We start from the raw sequence: 14177 nt of genomic DNA, 5'->3' as shown, positions 1-14177 counted from the left end.
TCTGCTGAAAAATCAGTTGATAGCCTTAAGGATGTTTCCTTGTATGTAACTAATTATTTTTCTCTTGCTGCTTTTAAGATTCTCTCTTTAGCTTTAATTTTTGACACTTTAATTATTATATGTCTTATGCTCTTTGGGTTCATTTATGTGGGGGATCTCTGTGATTCTTGGACCTGGATGTCTGTCCTTCCCCAGGCTGGGGAAGTTTTCAGCTATCATTTCTTCAAATATGTTTCCTGCCCCTTTCTCTCTTCTCCTTCTGGGACCCCTATAATATGTGTATTAACATAAAGAATGTTAATATGCTTGATGTTGTCCTAGAGGTCCCTTAATCTATCCTCATTTTTTAAATTCCTTTTTCTTTTTGCTGTTAAGTTTGGATGATTTCCACTACTCTGTCTTCCAGATCACTGATCTGTTCTTCTGCATCCTCCAATCTTTTATTGATTTCCCATTAGTGTGTTTTTCATTTCAGTTATTATATTCTTCAGCTCTGATTTGTTCTTTTTTATATTTTCTCTTTGTTGACATTCTCAGTGAATTCATTAACTCTTTTCCCAAGTTCTCTGAACATCTTTATGATCATTACTTTGAACTCTTTATCAGGTAGACTGCTTATATCCATTTCATTTAGTTCTTTTCCTGAGGTTTTGACTTATTCTTTCATTTGGAACATATTCCTCTGTCTCCTCATTTTGTCTGACTCTCTGTGTTTGTTTCTATGTCTTAGGTAGGTCCACTACATCTCCTGGTCTTTAAGGTAGTAGCCTTAGTAGATGGCATCTTATGGGGCCCAAAAGCACAATCCCCTCTGGTCACCAAAACCAGGCACTCCAAAGGTGTCCCCTGTGTAGGCTGCATGTGCCCTCCTATTGTGACTGGGCTGCAACTGCTCGTGGGTAGTGCTGGCCCCCAGCATGACTGCCTGAGAGGCCCAGCTGAAGCTGCTGTGGCTGTGTTGGTGGGTGGAGTTATCCCCTGGTGTTGCTGAGGCTGTGAGGCCTGCCCATGACTCTTGCAGGCATGCTGGTGGATGCAGCTGCCTTTTCCTGTCACAGGAATCACTTTGGAGGGGCAACGGTCCCAACTGAGGCTGCCCACAGGGTGGTGTGGGGCAGAAGCTGCTTTGGAGGAGTATCTACTGAGATGGGCCCATTGTGCAGGGTGGGGCTGCAAAGGAGTCAGGTGGGGCAAGTGGTGCTAGCAAGGTAGATGGAGAGTGGCAGAACAGGTACCTGCCAGCTTTGGCCCAGCTAGGCTGAAGGAAGGCAAGAAAAATGGTGCCTGCTAGAACTTCTGTTCCAGGAAAGATTTCCTACAGATCTCTACCCCTCCAGGACATGCCTTAAAATTAGTCAATAAATCTTCACATATGGCCCAGGTACTTTTCAAACTGCTGCTTCTGTGCTGGGGGTCAAAGCAAGTGAGATTGTATGAGCCCTTTAAGAATGGAGCCTTGGTTTCCTATAGCCCACCAGCTCTCCCAGAGTTAAGCCCCACTGATTTTCAAAGCCAAATTTTATGGAGGCTCATCTTCCTGGTGCAGATCCTCAAGGCTGGGGTTACCTAATGTGGGGTTTGAACCCCTTGCTCCTCACAGAGGACCTCCATGCTTGTGATATTCCTTACACTTGTGAGTTGTTACACCAGGGCTTTGGTTCTCAACCAGGGTGCATCTCTGCCTTTCCTACCCTTCTTTTTTTTTTTTAGAGAGATATTTTATTTATTTGTCAGAGAGAGAGTACAAGCAGAGCGAGAAGCAGACTCCCCACTGAGCAAGGAGCCTGATTTGGGACTTGATCCCAGGACCCTGGGGATCATGACTTGATCCAAAGGCAGCCGCTTAACCCACTGAGCCACCCAGGCGCCCTATTTCCTACCCTTCTTGATATGACTTTTTCTTCATATCTTTGGCTGTGGAAGAGTTTTCTGCTAGTCTCTAAGTCATTCTCAGAAAGAGTTGCTCCAGATGTAGTTATAGCCTTGATGTGTCTCTGGAAGGAGGAGGTGAGCTCAGGATATTTCTACTCTGCCATCTTTCCCTCTAAGAGTAATAACTTGATTTCTAGTGTCCACATCCAAAGAGGAATTTTGGCCCAGGATGGATCATACCCAGAGTTTAATCCATAGCTATTTCAGGTGATGAGATTTGGTATTTTCGAGCTGATAATATTAAATGAGATTTTGGACTTGAGTTCATACTGCAATGTATTGAGAAATTGGGGGATTTGGTGATATAGTACATGTAGTACATGGACATGAATCTTTGGGGACCAGAGGGCAGATTACAGGAGAGTGAATAATCCCCCCCAAAGATATTCTATTTCCTGGAATTTATGTGTGTTACCTTACAATAATAACAAAAAAGACTTTGCCGATGTGATTAAGTTAAAGATCTTGAGATAAGGAGATTATCCTGGATTATTTGGGTGGGTCCTAAATGTATCACAAGTGTCCTTATCAGAGGGAGGCAGAGGGAAATTTGACACCAACAGAAGAGAAGGGGGGGTGTGACCATGGAGGCAGAGATTAGAATGATGCAGCCACGGCCAAAGAATGCTGGCAGCCACCAGAAGCCAGAAGAGCAAAGAGCAGATTCTCTCCTAGAGCCTCTGAAAACAGTTCAGCTCTGCTGACACCCTGATTTCAGCCCAGAGAAAATTATTTTAGACTTCTAGCCTCCAGAACTGTGATAAAATAAATTTCTGTTGTTTTATGCCATGGCCTATCAGCACATCTTCTGTAGAAAATGTTTTCTGACTGCAACAAGAGAAAGCAGAACACGCTATCCCCTCTGTTATGGAAATGTGACTAGAAGAGAGAGAGACTGTCCTGAACAAGCTTTAGACCTTGAAACTACCATGAGGAAGTTTTCTGGTAGCTGAAGATGCTGTGCAAAACAAATTCTATTACCTGAGACATCATTACAAATCTTGTTAAGAAGTATCAAGATGTCCCTGTTCAGCAGGGAGCCTGCTTCACCCTCTCCCTCTGCCTGCCACTCCCCTTGCTTGTGCGCTCCCCTTGCTTGTGCTTGCTCTCTCTCTCTCTGTCAAATGAATGAATAAAATCTTTTAAAAACTTTTTTTAATTTTAAAAAAGGGACTCCTGGGTGGCTCAGTCACTTAAGAGTCTGCCTTCAGCTCAGGTCATGATCTCAGGGTCCTGGGATCGAGCCCTGCATTGGGCTCCCTGCTCAGCGGGGAGCCTGCTTCTCCCTCTCCCACTGCCTGTTGTTTCTCTTGCTTGTGAGCTCTCTCTCTCTCTCTGTCCTTGTCAAATGAATGAATAAAATCTTTTTAAAAATAAGAAGTATCAGTATGAATATGGTGTTTACTCTCCCATTCCAAACTTTCAGATCTCTCAAGATTCAGTAGGGAACAGTAATAGGAGTGAAACACTCACCTCTGAGAAACAGAGACTTGTCAAGAAAACACAAGTTTTTCTGGGCATCCCACCTTTAAGTGTCCCTTTTGTCAAGGATCAAATTTTACCTGACCACATTTATGGAATCACTGTAACAATGGCCAGATAGTTCCTGTGATGTGTCCTATTTCTGTGTCTCTTCACTGGGGAGCTCCTAGCCAAATTACTAAAAATTTTGTTAGTCATCTAATGAAAGACATCAGATTGATTATGGATAATTTGTTAATCTTCATCTAGAGTGGGAAACCCAATATCAGACTGCTGTTGAAGAATCTTTTCAAGTAAACATATGAAGACTGGAGACATCTCTGTACCTTCATACCTGCAAGTGCTATCTTTAATGGAACAACTATATGAAGTCACTGTTTCAGTAATTTGATGTGTATATTAACAAAAGTAATTCAATCTAAAAAAAGTTTAAAATTTCTTAAGTCGCTAGGGAGGCCCTAGAAAAGAGCCCCATATCTGAGGAACTTGGAGACTGATAGCAAGGATTTGAGGTGGTGGCCTCATATTTACCATTTATTAAAACGAAACAACAAAAGCAGAGCAGAGATTAGCGAGATGTACACCGAAGGGAAAGGGAACATCTGAGCATGCGCAGGAATGGGCCTACGCAATCTGCAGTGGCCAATTCTGGCAGAGCGCAATCCTGCTTCAAGCTGGAGAATCAACCCAAGAAAAGGCGGTCCTGTCCCTGGAGCTGGACTTTTAGACCCCGTTCCTGACTCACTTGCCCCGCCTACTCTCCTAACCCCTGATTGGCCAGTTCAAGTTCATTAACTGTTCTGATTGGTTTATACCCTTGGACAGTGGAATTGTGGGATTTCGTCTCGTGGAGCGACTCTTCGTCGCCACCGCTTCAGCTCTGAGGTAAGCGCTCTCTTTGGACCGTCTTGGACAGGTGAGGAATCTCTGTAGATCACTCTAGTAGTTTAGTTCTTGCTGTACCTCACAACATCTTTAAGATCCTTAGGACTGAGAAAGGACTTGAAGCCTTTCGGGGCAATCCCGGTCAGGCAAAGATAAAACTAAAACTATTTTTGGTCTATGAGACTTTCTAATTGCTCTTCCTGAGGGAGGAAGAACACTCTCAGCCGGAGAAACCCCCAAATCAGCTAGTTGCCCCTAGATTTCTTTAACCGGAGATAAAAGCCACTGCCTGAGTGACTCCTTTATTGCCTCCTCCAGGATAAAGCAGAAACTTTCTTAGCCTCAGAGACCACTAAATTTCCTCTCCCTAAGAGATTCCCAATGCCATCAGTGGAGAACACCAGACTTCTCCATTAAAGGTTTCCAAATTCTGGGGCGCCTGGGTGGCTCAGTGGGTTGAGTCTGCCTTCAGCTCCAGTGGTGATCCCAGAGTCCTGGGATCGAGTCCCACATCGGGCTCCCTGCTCAGTGAGGAGTCTGCTTCTCCCTCTGCCCCTCGCCCCCCCGCTCGTGCTCATTCTCTCTCTTTCGCAAAAATAAATAAAATCTTTAAAAAAAATAAAACTCTCCACATTCTCAGCCTAAGTGAAGGCTGATCCTGTAGTCTAGGAAATTCCAGTTGTCTTCATACTAATAATTTTGGTTTTTTTTATAAAGATTTTATTTATTTGCCAGAAAGAGAGAGAGAGCATGTCCAAGCAGGGGGAGGGGCCGCGGGAGAGGGAGAAGCAGGCTCCCCACTGAGCAGGGAGCCCAATGTGGAGCTCGATCCCAGAACCCTGGGATCATGACCTGAGGCAAACGCAGACTCTTAACCACCTGAGCCACCCAGGCGCCCTTCATACTAATAATTTTCAAATAACCTAGTAATGGGCTCTAAATCCACTCTATATTAGAGTTCCTCATTTGCTCTTTTCAACAGAGCAAAACCCCATATCCCTCCGCCTGAAAACCCAAACCCATCTGTCAGAGACACCATATAATCTATGGGACTTACCTCCCCATTCTTCTGCCTCAAAACACACCTCCTCCGCCTCCATAAAACTACATGTTCACTTCACTGCTTCCTCAACAAGCGTCTTTATATCTTTCCTTCAGGATAAGCCAAACTTCAAGCAGACTACTAACAACAGTAGCCGACTCCCTCTCAAAGTCTTAAGGTTGCTTTGATCATGCTGACAGAAAACCTGTCATCCCTAATCAATACTTTCTTTCATAGATCTCCGGCCCCCTGTTTGTTTTTGTTTTGTTTTAATTTTTTTAATAGATTTTATTTATTTGTCAGAGACAGAGAGAGAAAGCGAGCGAGCGCATGAGTGGGGGGGCAGAGGGAGAGGGAGAAGCAGGCTCCCCACTGAACATGGAGCCTGATGCGGGGCTTGATCCCAGGACCCCAGGATCATGACCCGAGCCAAAGGCAGACGCTTAACCAACTGAGCCACCCAGGCATCCTTGTTTTTGTTTTTGGTTTTTTAAAGATTTTATTTATTTGTCAAAGAGAGAGAGTGAAAGAGCGCAAGCAAGGGGAGCGGCAGGTAAAGGGAGAAGCAGGCTTCCTGCTGAGCAGGGAGCCCGATGCAGGGCTCTGTCCCAGGACCCTGGGATCATGACCCAAGCCGAAGGCAGACTCTTAACCGACTGAGCCACTCAGGTGTCTTGCCCCCTGTTTGTTTGACTCCCCCCACCCTTGTCCTTTCTCAGGGACAGATAAGCCCAGGATGGGGAAAAGTAGAACCTTGATTCCAGGTGACTGGCTGAATGTGACCTACCCTCAGTGCTGTCTCCCTTTTTCAGGACCTTTGTCCTTGTGGTTGGAGAGATTAGGCTGCGTCCTTTCGAGATTGAACGATTCCCAGCGCCATGAATAAAGACGGCTCCTTTTCAAAGAACTCCAAGGAGGATACCCAGAAATCAGAGAAGAAATGCAAGGTGAGGTGATCTGGAGGGGGGAGGGGAATGGCTCAGGGGATACTGTAGAGGGACTAGATCTTGAAGAGGCGAGGTCAGAGGCACTGGGGAAAAGAAGGAGAGTGTTAGGGGGAGATCCAGAGCCTCTGGAGTTTCCCACCTTCACTCTGTCCTCACCTAGCATCTCTGGAAACAACCGGTCTTATGACCTTGCACTGCATTTGGTGACTCTCAATCCATTCTGGAAGGTGAAAGAGCATGCCACCAGCATCACGCATCTACTGCATGCCTGGGGAAAGGGTAGGGAATGTTACCCATGTTCTCTCAGTTAGCCTTGACATTAACGAGGAGAGGGATTATTCTCCCCAGTTCACAGATCCAACATGGAGGTCCTGTGGCAGAGGAAGAGACCCCTGCCGCAGATCAGGCATGTTTAGCTGAGTTGCTGCTCTGACTTTTTTTTTTTTCCCTAGGCCTTCAAGGATATTTCCAAATACTTCTCTAAGGAAGAGTGGGCAAAGCTTGGATACTCAGATAAAATCACCTATGTGTACATGAAGAGAAACTATGACACCATGACTGGTCTAGGTAACAGAAAGTTCTGGGTGCAGACAAACCTGGGAACACATGACCATCCCTCAGTCCCTTACATGCCATGGCTTCTTCCTAGGCTGCAGTAAGTGCCCTGCATCTTCCTTTTGTGCAGGGAGAAATCCCAAGGCAGCTTTGAAGCACTCTGCTCTTTTATATTCTGTGCAGGGCTGAGGACCTGGAGTGGCCACAAAGAGGCTCAGACCTAGATCCTGCCCGTTTCTCTTCTGGTCACGCTTGTTTGGAGTCCCCCAGCTGATGAGCTTGCCTGTCCCCACTGCCTCCCAGGATTCTACCCTGCATCTGTCCTCTCAAGCTGTCTCTGAAGGAACAAATATTTTGCTTCTTTCTAGGTCTCAGGGCCACCCTCCCAGCCTTCATGTGTCCTAAAAAGGGGGCCATGAAATCCAGTGGGCATGATTCTGATGAAGATCAGGACCCCAAGAATCAGGGTGAGTGGAAGAAGGGCCTGGAGAGAGTCTCCTGAAGCCCAACTGCTTTGGGGTCCAAGTGCTTGGGAAGGATTCTCGGGAGTTTGTTCCCTCAAAAGCATCTTGGCTGAGTGAGAAAAGTTGGATGTAGAAGGTTAAGTAGAGCCAGAGGCCATTCATATAAAATCCTAAAACATGCAAAACAAGAGGATATATTTTTATGGATAAGAAGTAAATGGTAAATGTATAAAACCTGAATGAGAATAAAACCCATCAAATTCAGGAGTGCAGGGGCGCCTGGGTGGCTCAGTCGGTTAGGCTCTGCCTTCGGCTCAGGTCATGATCCCAGGGTCCTGGGATCGAGCCCCGCATCGGGCTCCCTGCTCGGCGGGAAGCCTGCTTCTCCCTCTCCACTCCCCCTGCTTGTGTCCTTCTTTTGCTGTGTCTCTCTCTCTCAAACAAACAAAATAAAATCTTAAAAAAAAAATTCCGGAGTGCAGAGGGAGGGAGGTCAGGGATCAGTGAGGACTGCACAGGTGGCTTGAACTGTGACTTGTTTATAGTGTTTTGTTATATTTTGAATAAAGATCTCAGAACAATCTGAAGTGGTTGTGGGATAATGGGAAGTTCTGAGTAGACTCAGTGGTAGATGTGCATGTGTTTCCAAAATTATTCTCCATAATTTTCTGTACGTTTGAAACATTTCTTTTTTAAAAGGAGTTATGGTTCTTGCTAAACACTGTTAATGAATCACAGGACAATTAAGACAAATTTAATTGAAGTGTAAATCCATGTGGAGCGCCTGGCTGACTGTCAGTAGAGCACGGGACGCTTGATCTCGGGGTCGTGAGTTCAAGCCCCACGTTGGGCATAGAGATTACTTTTTTTTAAAAGTGTAGGGATGGGGCGCCTGGGTGGCTCGGTCAGTTGAGCGTCTGCCTTTGGCTTGGGTCTTATCCCGGGGTCCTGGGATCGAGCCCTGTGTCGGGCTCCCTGCCCCGGGGGGAGTCTGCTTCTCCCTCTCCCTCTGCTGCTCCCCTTGCCTGTGCTCTCGCTTGCTCTCTCAAATAAATAAATAATATTAGAAAGTGTAGGGGTGCCTGGGTGGCTGAGTCAGTTGGGTGTCTGGCTCTTGATTTCAGCTCAGGTCATGGTCTCAGGCTCGTGGGATCGAGCCCCACATTGGGCTCCATGCTCAGCTCAGAGTCTGCTTGTCCCTCTCCCTCCCCCCGCTTGAGCTTGCTGGTGCTCTCTCTCTCTCTTAAATAAATAAATAAAATCTTTTAAAAAAAGTAAAATTTAATTTCAAAAAAGTGTAAATCCACAAAAAAACTTCCAGAGTCAATTTCATAATAAGGCATAGGTGTTGGATAAATATCTTAAGAGAGAGCGATGAGGGGCGCCTGGGTGGCTCAGTTGGTTAAGCGACTGCCTTCGGCTCAGGTCATGATCCTGGAGTCCCGGGATCGAGTCCCGCATCGGGCTCCCGGCTCAGCGGGGAGCTTGCTTCTCCCACTGACCCTCTCCCCTCCCATGCTGTTTCTCGCTCGCTCGCTTTCTAATAAATAAATAAATAAAATCTTAAAAAAAAAGAGCGATGAATGCATTATGAAATGACACACAGCTATTTCCGTATGTCTTACCTAAACTAGTCTTCTTGCTCCTCAGCAAACCTGATTCTATGTGTTGAGCTTGAGAGAGGGTTTGAGAAAGTGATCCTCCGCACATTAGCTTTTCTCCTTATCAGTAAGCAGAGGTAACATATGGTGAAAAGGGTAGCAGATTCTAGAAATCTTTGTGTATTTGATCAGTTTGTGTACTCACCATAAAGGGGATGAAGTGTATTCCCTTGCTTTTCTACTCTGACAGCACAGCGGTAAGCAGAGACAGAATTGCCAAACTGTCCCCAATAGACCTATGACTCTCCAGGAAAACAGGCCAGATTCTACAAGCTCCCAAAATTGCTGAGAGGGTTGAAAATCCAGTTCTTGAGAATCTACAAAGCTTTTGACACTAAAGGAGTACCTTTTTTTAAAAGATTTTACTTATTTATTTGTCAGAGAGAGAGAGAGAGAGAGAGCGCCCGCAAAGCAGGGGGAGCGGCAGGGGGAGAAACAGACTCCCCGCTGAGCAGGGAGCCCGATGCGATGCGGGGCTCGATCCCCGGACCCTGGGACCATGACCTGAGCCGAAGGTAGACGCTTGACCTACTGAGCCACCCAGGTGTCCCTAAAGGAGTATCTTTATACTGGAAATATTCCAGAAGCCATGGGCCAAATCACCCATGATTCCTCATACACCTAACGGCTTTGTTGAAGTATAATTGGCATATACTATAAAGTTTACCTGGTTTACGTGGACAGTGATTTTAGTTGCCACATCCTTTTAAGTGAATGCAATCAATTTAATTTAATTAATTCAATCAGTGTAATTCTTTGGGGGGAAAGGTAAGAAATATGTAGTAGACAAGCCACAAACTGGGAAAAAAAAAAGAAAGAAATATGTAGTAGAGTAGGATGAGGCAGTGATGGGGTTTGGTTCACATTTTATAAATCATCAGAAGGAAAATTACGAATTGGTGCTACAAATAAATGTATAAACCATGACTTAAAGATAATTCAAAAACCAGTCTCAAAATAACTCCTTGACAATAAGTGGACTCATAACCCTTTCCTGCAGATACTGCAGATAGCTACAGGAGTCTCTGGAGTTTGGGACTCTTTGCCAACAAAGAAAAATTCCCGTTTATCACTTTCTTTCAGGTGAACCTCGTCAGGGGCCTTCTGATGTGCAAGATCGAGAGCAAATGAAGGTGAGTATCTCCCAAATCTAAAGAACCAGAGACTCTTTCTCCCTCCACGGATGTGAATATCGGTAAGAGTGGGAGAATATTGAATATAGCCTAGCCCTCACTGCCTTCCTTTCCTGATCTCTTTATCACAATTCCTGATGTAGCATCAATGGCTTAATAATGAACAATTGTGATAGTTGATACTACTTTTGTTTTCATAGTGATGTCAGATATTTTAAGCAACTCACAAGGATTAATTTCTTTAATCCTTCAGAAAACCTCTATGACATTTTCCTATCATTATTCCCAGATAATAATGAGGATATTAATAATAATAATAACTAATCATAAAGATGAAGATATTGTGGTGCCGAAATTCTAAGTAATTTGCCTGAGATCACAGAGGCAGTGGTAGTAATCTGTACATTTGAAACATTTCTGTTTTTAAAAGGTTTATTGTTCTTGCTAAACACTGTTAATGAATCACAGGACAATTTAAGAAAAACCCCAAATGATTTCCCAGCTCATGAAACTTTTCATGTGTTTATGAAGTTCAAAGGCTCCCCCCGCCCCCGCCACCACAAAGGCTTTACCCCACAGAAGCTGCTGATGCTTCCAATTAGACACCCACTCTCGAAACAGAAAGTACCACCTCCCCTCTGCTCTGTGGCAGGGCCGGTCTCTCCCGGCTTGAGAATGGTGGGCTGTCTGCCCCTCCCTGCTATGAGCTCCTTTGGGGCCTTGTCTGCACCTGAGGCATCTCTGAAGCCTCCATCCCAGCCCAGGGGGACCCTCTGAGGTGCCCCAAATTGTTCCTTGAGTAAGTGATTCCGCAGTTGTAGATTAAACTCTACTTTAGAGGGTCAAGGCCCCGGGGAGTTGGATTGCCAGTGTGGGGACCTTTGAGACAATTCAAAGAAGGATCATAAGAGAAAGTATTCATTTTCATTATTACCACATTGAAAAGTGTTTGCAAGCTCAGAAAGTACTTTCCCTTAGCTTCTTTACTTTTCTTGTTCACTGTTTCCTAAATGAGGGAGCTGAAGGAAAAGTAGCTTAAGATTGTTGGTCAGTGACGCACTATGACGCAAGCAAAATTGGTACGGGGAACCATCTTGCCTAACTCCCCATTAACCGTTCTTGCCAAGGTAGGACAGAATGTGACATCTGGCGCTGCTTTCTTTGCTGTCTATATTAATTGCTGTGAACCATTCCTTTCCTCTCCCCTGTACTCATCTCCCCTATAACATTTTCCGGGAGTGTTCTGTCCCCCTGTGAATTTTTACATTTATTCTCCCAGTAGCTCTCTACTAGCTTATACGCGATCCCTTATATTTTATAGAAGCCCCTCCTTTCTTCCAGAGACCACGTGGATTCTTAGAATGCTACTCTTCCCCAAATTTTCTGTATACCACACTCCACTTACGTGGAGCATTTTGCTGTTTGCAAGAATGGGTGAAGACAAACGTTCTAGTCCTGGAAACACCCTTCATTTAAGCCATTCCTTTTTGTTCTAACCTTCTTCATAATTTAGGTACAGGGGACATAATGATCTCCCAGAGTTGTTGAGGCCATTAACCAAGGTGTGCATGTGAAGACACTTTGTAAGCTCTAAAGCACTAGAGAAATGCCATTGATACTGTTTATATGTGACCTTCACATTAAAAAGGTGATGCTCAAGAAGCCAATAAAGGAAGAAAGTGATTCAGAACCAATACCAATAACACCTGGCCCTGAGCAGGCTCAGAAAGAGCTGTGCCCCCCAGGAAAAGCAAGTACCTCTGGTCAACAGAGCGAGAACATACCAGGTAAGGGGCGCCTGGGTGGCTCAGTCGGTTAAGCGTCTGCCTTCGGCTCAGGTCATGATCCCAGTGTCCTGGGATTGAGTTCTGCAACCGGCTCCTTGCTCAGTGGGGAGTCTGGTTCTCCCTCTCCCACTCCCCCTGCTTGTGTTCCCTCTCTCGCTGTCTCTCTGTCTAAGAAATAAATAAAAAAATCTTTAAAAAAAATAAAAGAAGATACCAGGTAAGAGGTAGCTATGTGGGAACAATTATTCTGTCTTTCCTGGCTATGTTCAAGTATGTGGTCTAGGTATGGGGGATGGATCATGGACAGGCTTGGGGCCAGACCTGACTGAGGAGCTTGCCCAGCTCCAGCTGAGATGTTAGAACATGACTTCCAGAGTCAAAGACTTGAATTGTCATTGATATAAAAGCCAGGTGATTCTAGGCAAGTCTTCTGAATTCTCTGAACTCCAGGTTCCTAGTCCATAAAATGGAAATAATCTTGGTTCACAAATTGTTCAAAGGCGTTAAATCTAGAAAGCCTGTACAACATGGAAGGTGGTCAAGTAATTCCATCTGTGATAACCTGGGAACGTATCTTACTCACAGTTGTATCCCCAGCCCTCAGCTCAATGCCTGACATACAGTATACCCTTAACAAACATAGGCTGAATGAAAGAAGGTCTGAATGAATGTTCTGGTAAGTAAAGAGGTTGGGAATCTAAACCTGACAATGGGAGGAGCCCCAGAAGCTAAAATTCTAACTGGCATTTGGTGTGTATTGGTGCAGGTCTACATCTCAGCCTCTCTGAGCCAGAAGATGTGAAAAACAGACTATGTCGAATGCCTGTGGGCACTCGGGAGGGAAGAGGCATCTCCTTATCTGACAAAACAGAGACTAACCCTCCCCAGCCCATCCATCCCCCATTTACCAACTCTTCTCCACCATAGGACCCAGGAGAGGGATGAATAGTATTTGGGCCTACAGACTGCGGGAAAGAAAGAACCTAATAGTGTATGAAGAGATCAGTGATCCCGAGGAAGATGACTAACTGTAAGTGACCCTTCGCGGTCCACACCCGCACCCCTCTGCAAAATGTGCTTTTCTGTTATGGTACTGCTGTCCCGTGTTGTCGCTTGCTCCCCAAATCATTTCTTTCTCCTAGTCCCTTGAGGTGCAGCATTGAGGCTAAATGATGAGGTTTCCCACGCTCTTTGTGCTCCCTGCTCTGTATAGCCGGGGATCCTCCCTACCTAGAATGCTGTGGGCTCCCAAATCCCATGATGTATAGGCCGCATCTTCCTCTAGCCTAGAAACTCATAGGACAGGTAAGGGAGTCACTGTGGCCTGAGCATAAGGTTCTGTTTGAGGAGCAGTGAGAGGTGCTTGTAGATCATGAGGTAGGGCAGAATCCGAGTGCTCGGGGTCCTGCAAGCCCGGAGGAAGAATTTGGTGTTGATTTATCTGGCAGTCGGAGCTCACTGCCACTCACGTTCCTTCTCTTTCCTTGCCTCAACCTCAGGGATGTGACAAGTGCCCATGATAAGAAGCCTTTCACGAAGTGGCCTTTCACGAACATGGGCATGGCTGTGAACTCCTAGCCATCAGGTGTATAGCGAGTAAAAGAGCGAGTTCACAGTAGTGAAAAGTTTTTCTTAACTCTGTGACAAATATTCTGTTAGATATTAGAGTTTTGTTAATGAACAAGACATATACTTAATGCATATTTCTTTCTGTTTATCCATGCACTTAACCTTAGAAAATAAGTATTGTTGGGTATTCTCTGCCCAGAACGGCATGACCCTCCTCCCCTGATGTGATTGCTGGAGGGCAGTTCTGGGTGTTTGATTCCACGTGTTTTTCTCTGAATTTACACACACACGTGGTACCACTGTAAGTATCTCCCACCTGCTTTTCCCCATTGCCTGCACATCTTGGACAAGTACCCCTCATTTTGTTCTTGTTCAGCAGGTGCTCCGTGCTGCAAACCCTCATTATTCATTTACGTTGCAGCAGTCATCGATAATTAATAAACATTTACAAGTTTCTCTCAGTTGTTTGCTCCTCTCGTTCTTGGGCACAGAGCCCTGTACATATGTGTGAGTGTTTCTTTAGCACACAGTCTTAGAAGTGGAATTGTCATGTCAAAGGGTTCATTCATTCAACAAACACCTACTGAACATGTCCTGTGCATCGAGCTGCTCTAGGTGCTGGAAAAACATCAGGGAACATGACAGACAAATGTCCCAGCTCATGTGGAGCTGACATTCTAATGGGGGATGTTTTCAGTTTTCGTTTTTTTTTTTTAAAGA

The 14177-nt window shown here is 45.2% G+C and overlaps 1 protein-coding gene and 1 pseudogene across 1 annotated transcript; both read left to right on the top strand.

The window, feature by feature from the left end:
- Positions 1-2720: 2720 nt before the first annotated feature.
- Positions 2721-3719, top strand: LOC110571286 (annotated as a pseudogene).
- Positions 3720-4235: 516 nt separating this feature from the next.
- Positions 4236-12916, top strand: LOC110571275 (protein SSXA1-like). Its single transcript, XM_021679377.1, has 7 exons — positions 4236-4299; positions 6184-6288; positions 6741-6855; positions 7212-7310; positions 10052-10101; positions 11750-11888; positions 12816-12916. The coding sequence occupies exons 2-7, from the start codon at positions 6220-6222 to the stop codon at positions 12914-12916; spliced, it is 573 nt and encodes a 190-aa protein (XP_021535052.1). The 5' UTR covers positions 4236-4299; positions 6184-6219.
- The last annotated feature ends 1261 nt before the right edge of the window (positions 12917-14177 follow it).

The sequence above is a fragment of the Neomonachus schauinslandi genome, chromosome X, assembly GCF_002201575.2.
Source record: "Neomonachus schauinslandi chromosome X, ASM220157v2, whole genome shotgun sequence".
NCBI classification, from domain to species: Eukaryota; Metazoa; Chordata; class Mammalia; order Carnivora; family Phocidae; genus Neomonachus; species Neomonachus schauinslandi.
This window is presented reverse-complemented; position numbering and strand designations above follow the sequence as displayed.

Coding starts and splice junctions, on each gene's coding strand:
- LOC110571275 (XM_021679377.1), top strand. CDS start 6,220: ATGAATAAAGACGGCTCCTTTTCAAAGAACTCCAAGGAGGATACCCAG. Junction 7,311..10,051: donor TCAGGACCCCAAGAATCAGG/GTGAGTGGAAGA, acceptor ACTTTCTTTCAG/GTGAACCTCGTCAGGGGCCT. Junction 10,102..11,749: donor AAGATCGAGAGCAAATGAAG/GTGAGTATCTCC, acceptor CACATTAAAAAG/GTGATGCTCAAGAAGCCAAT.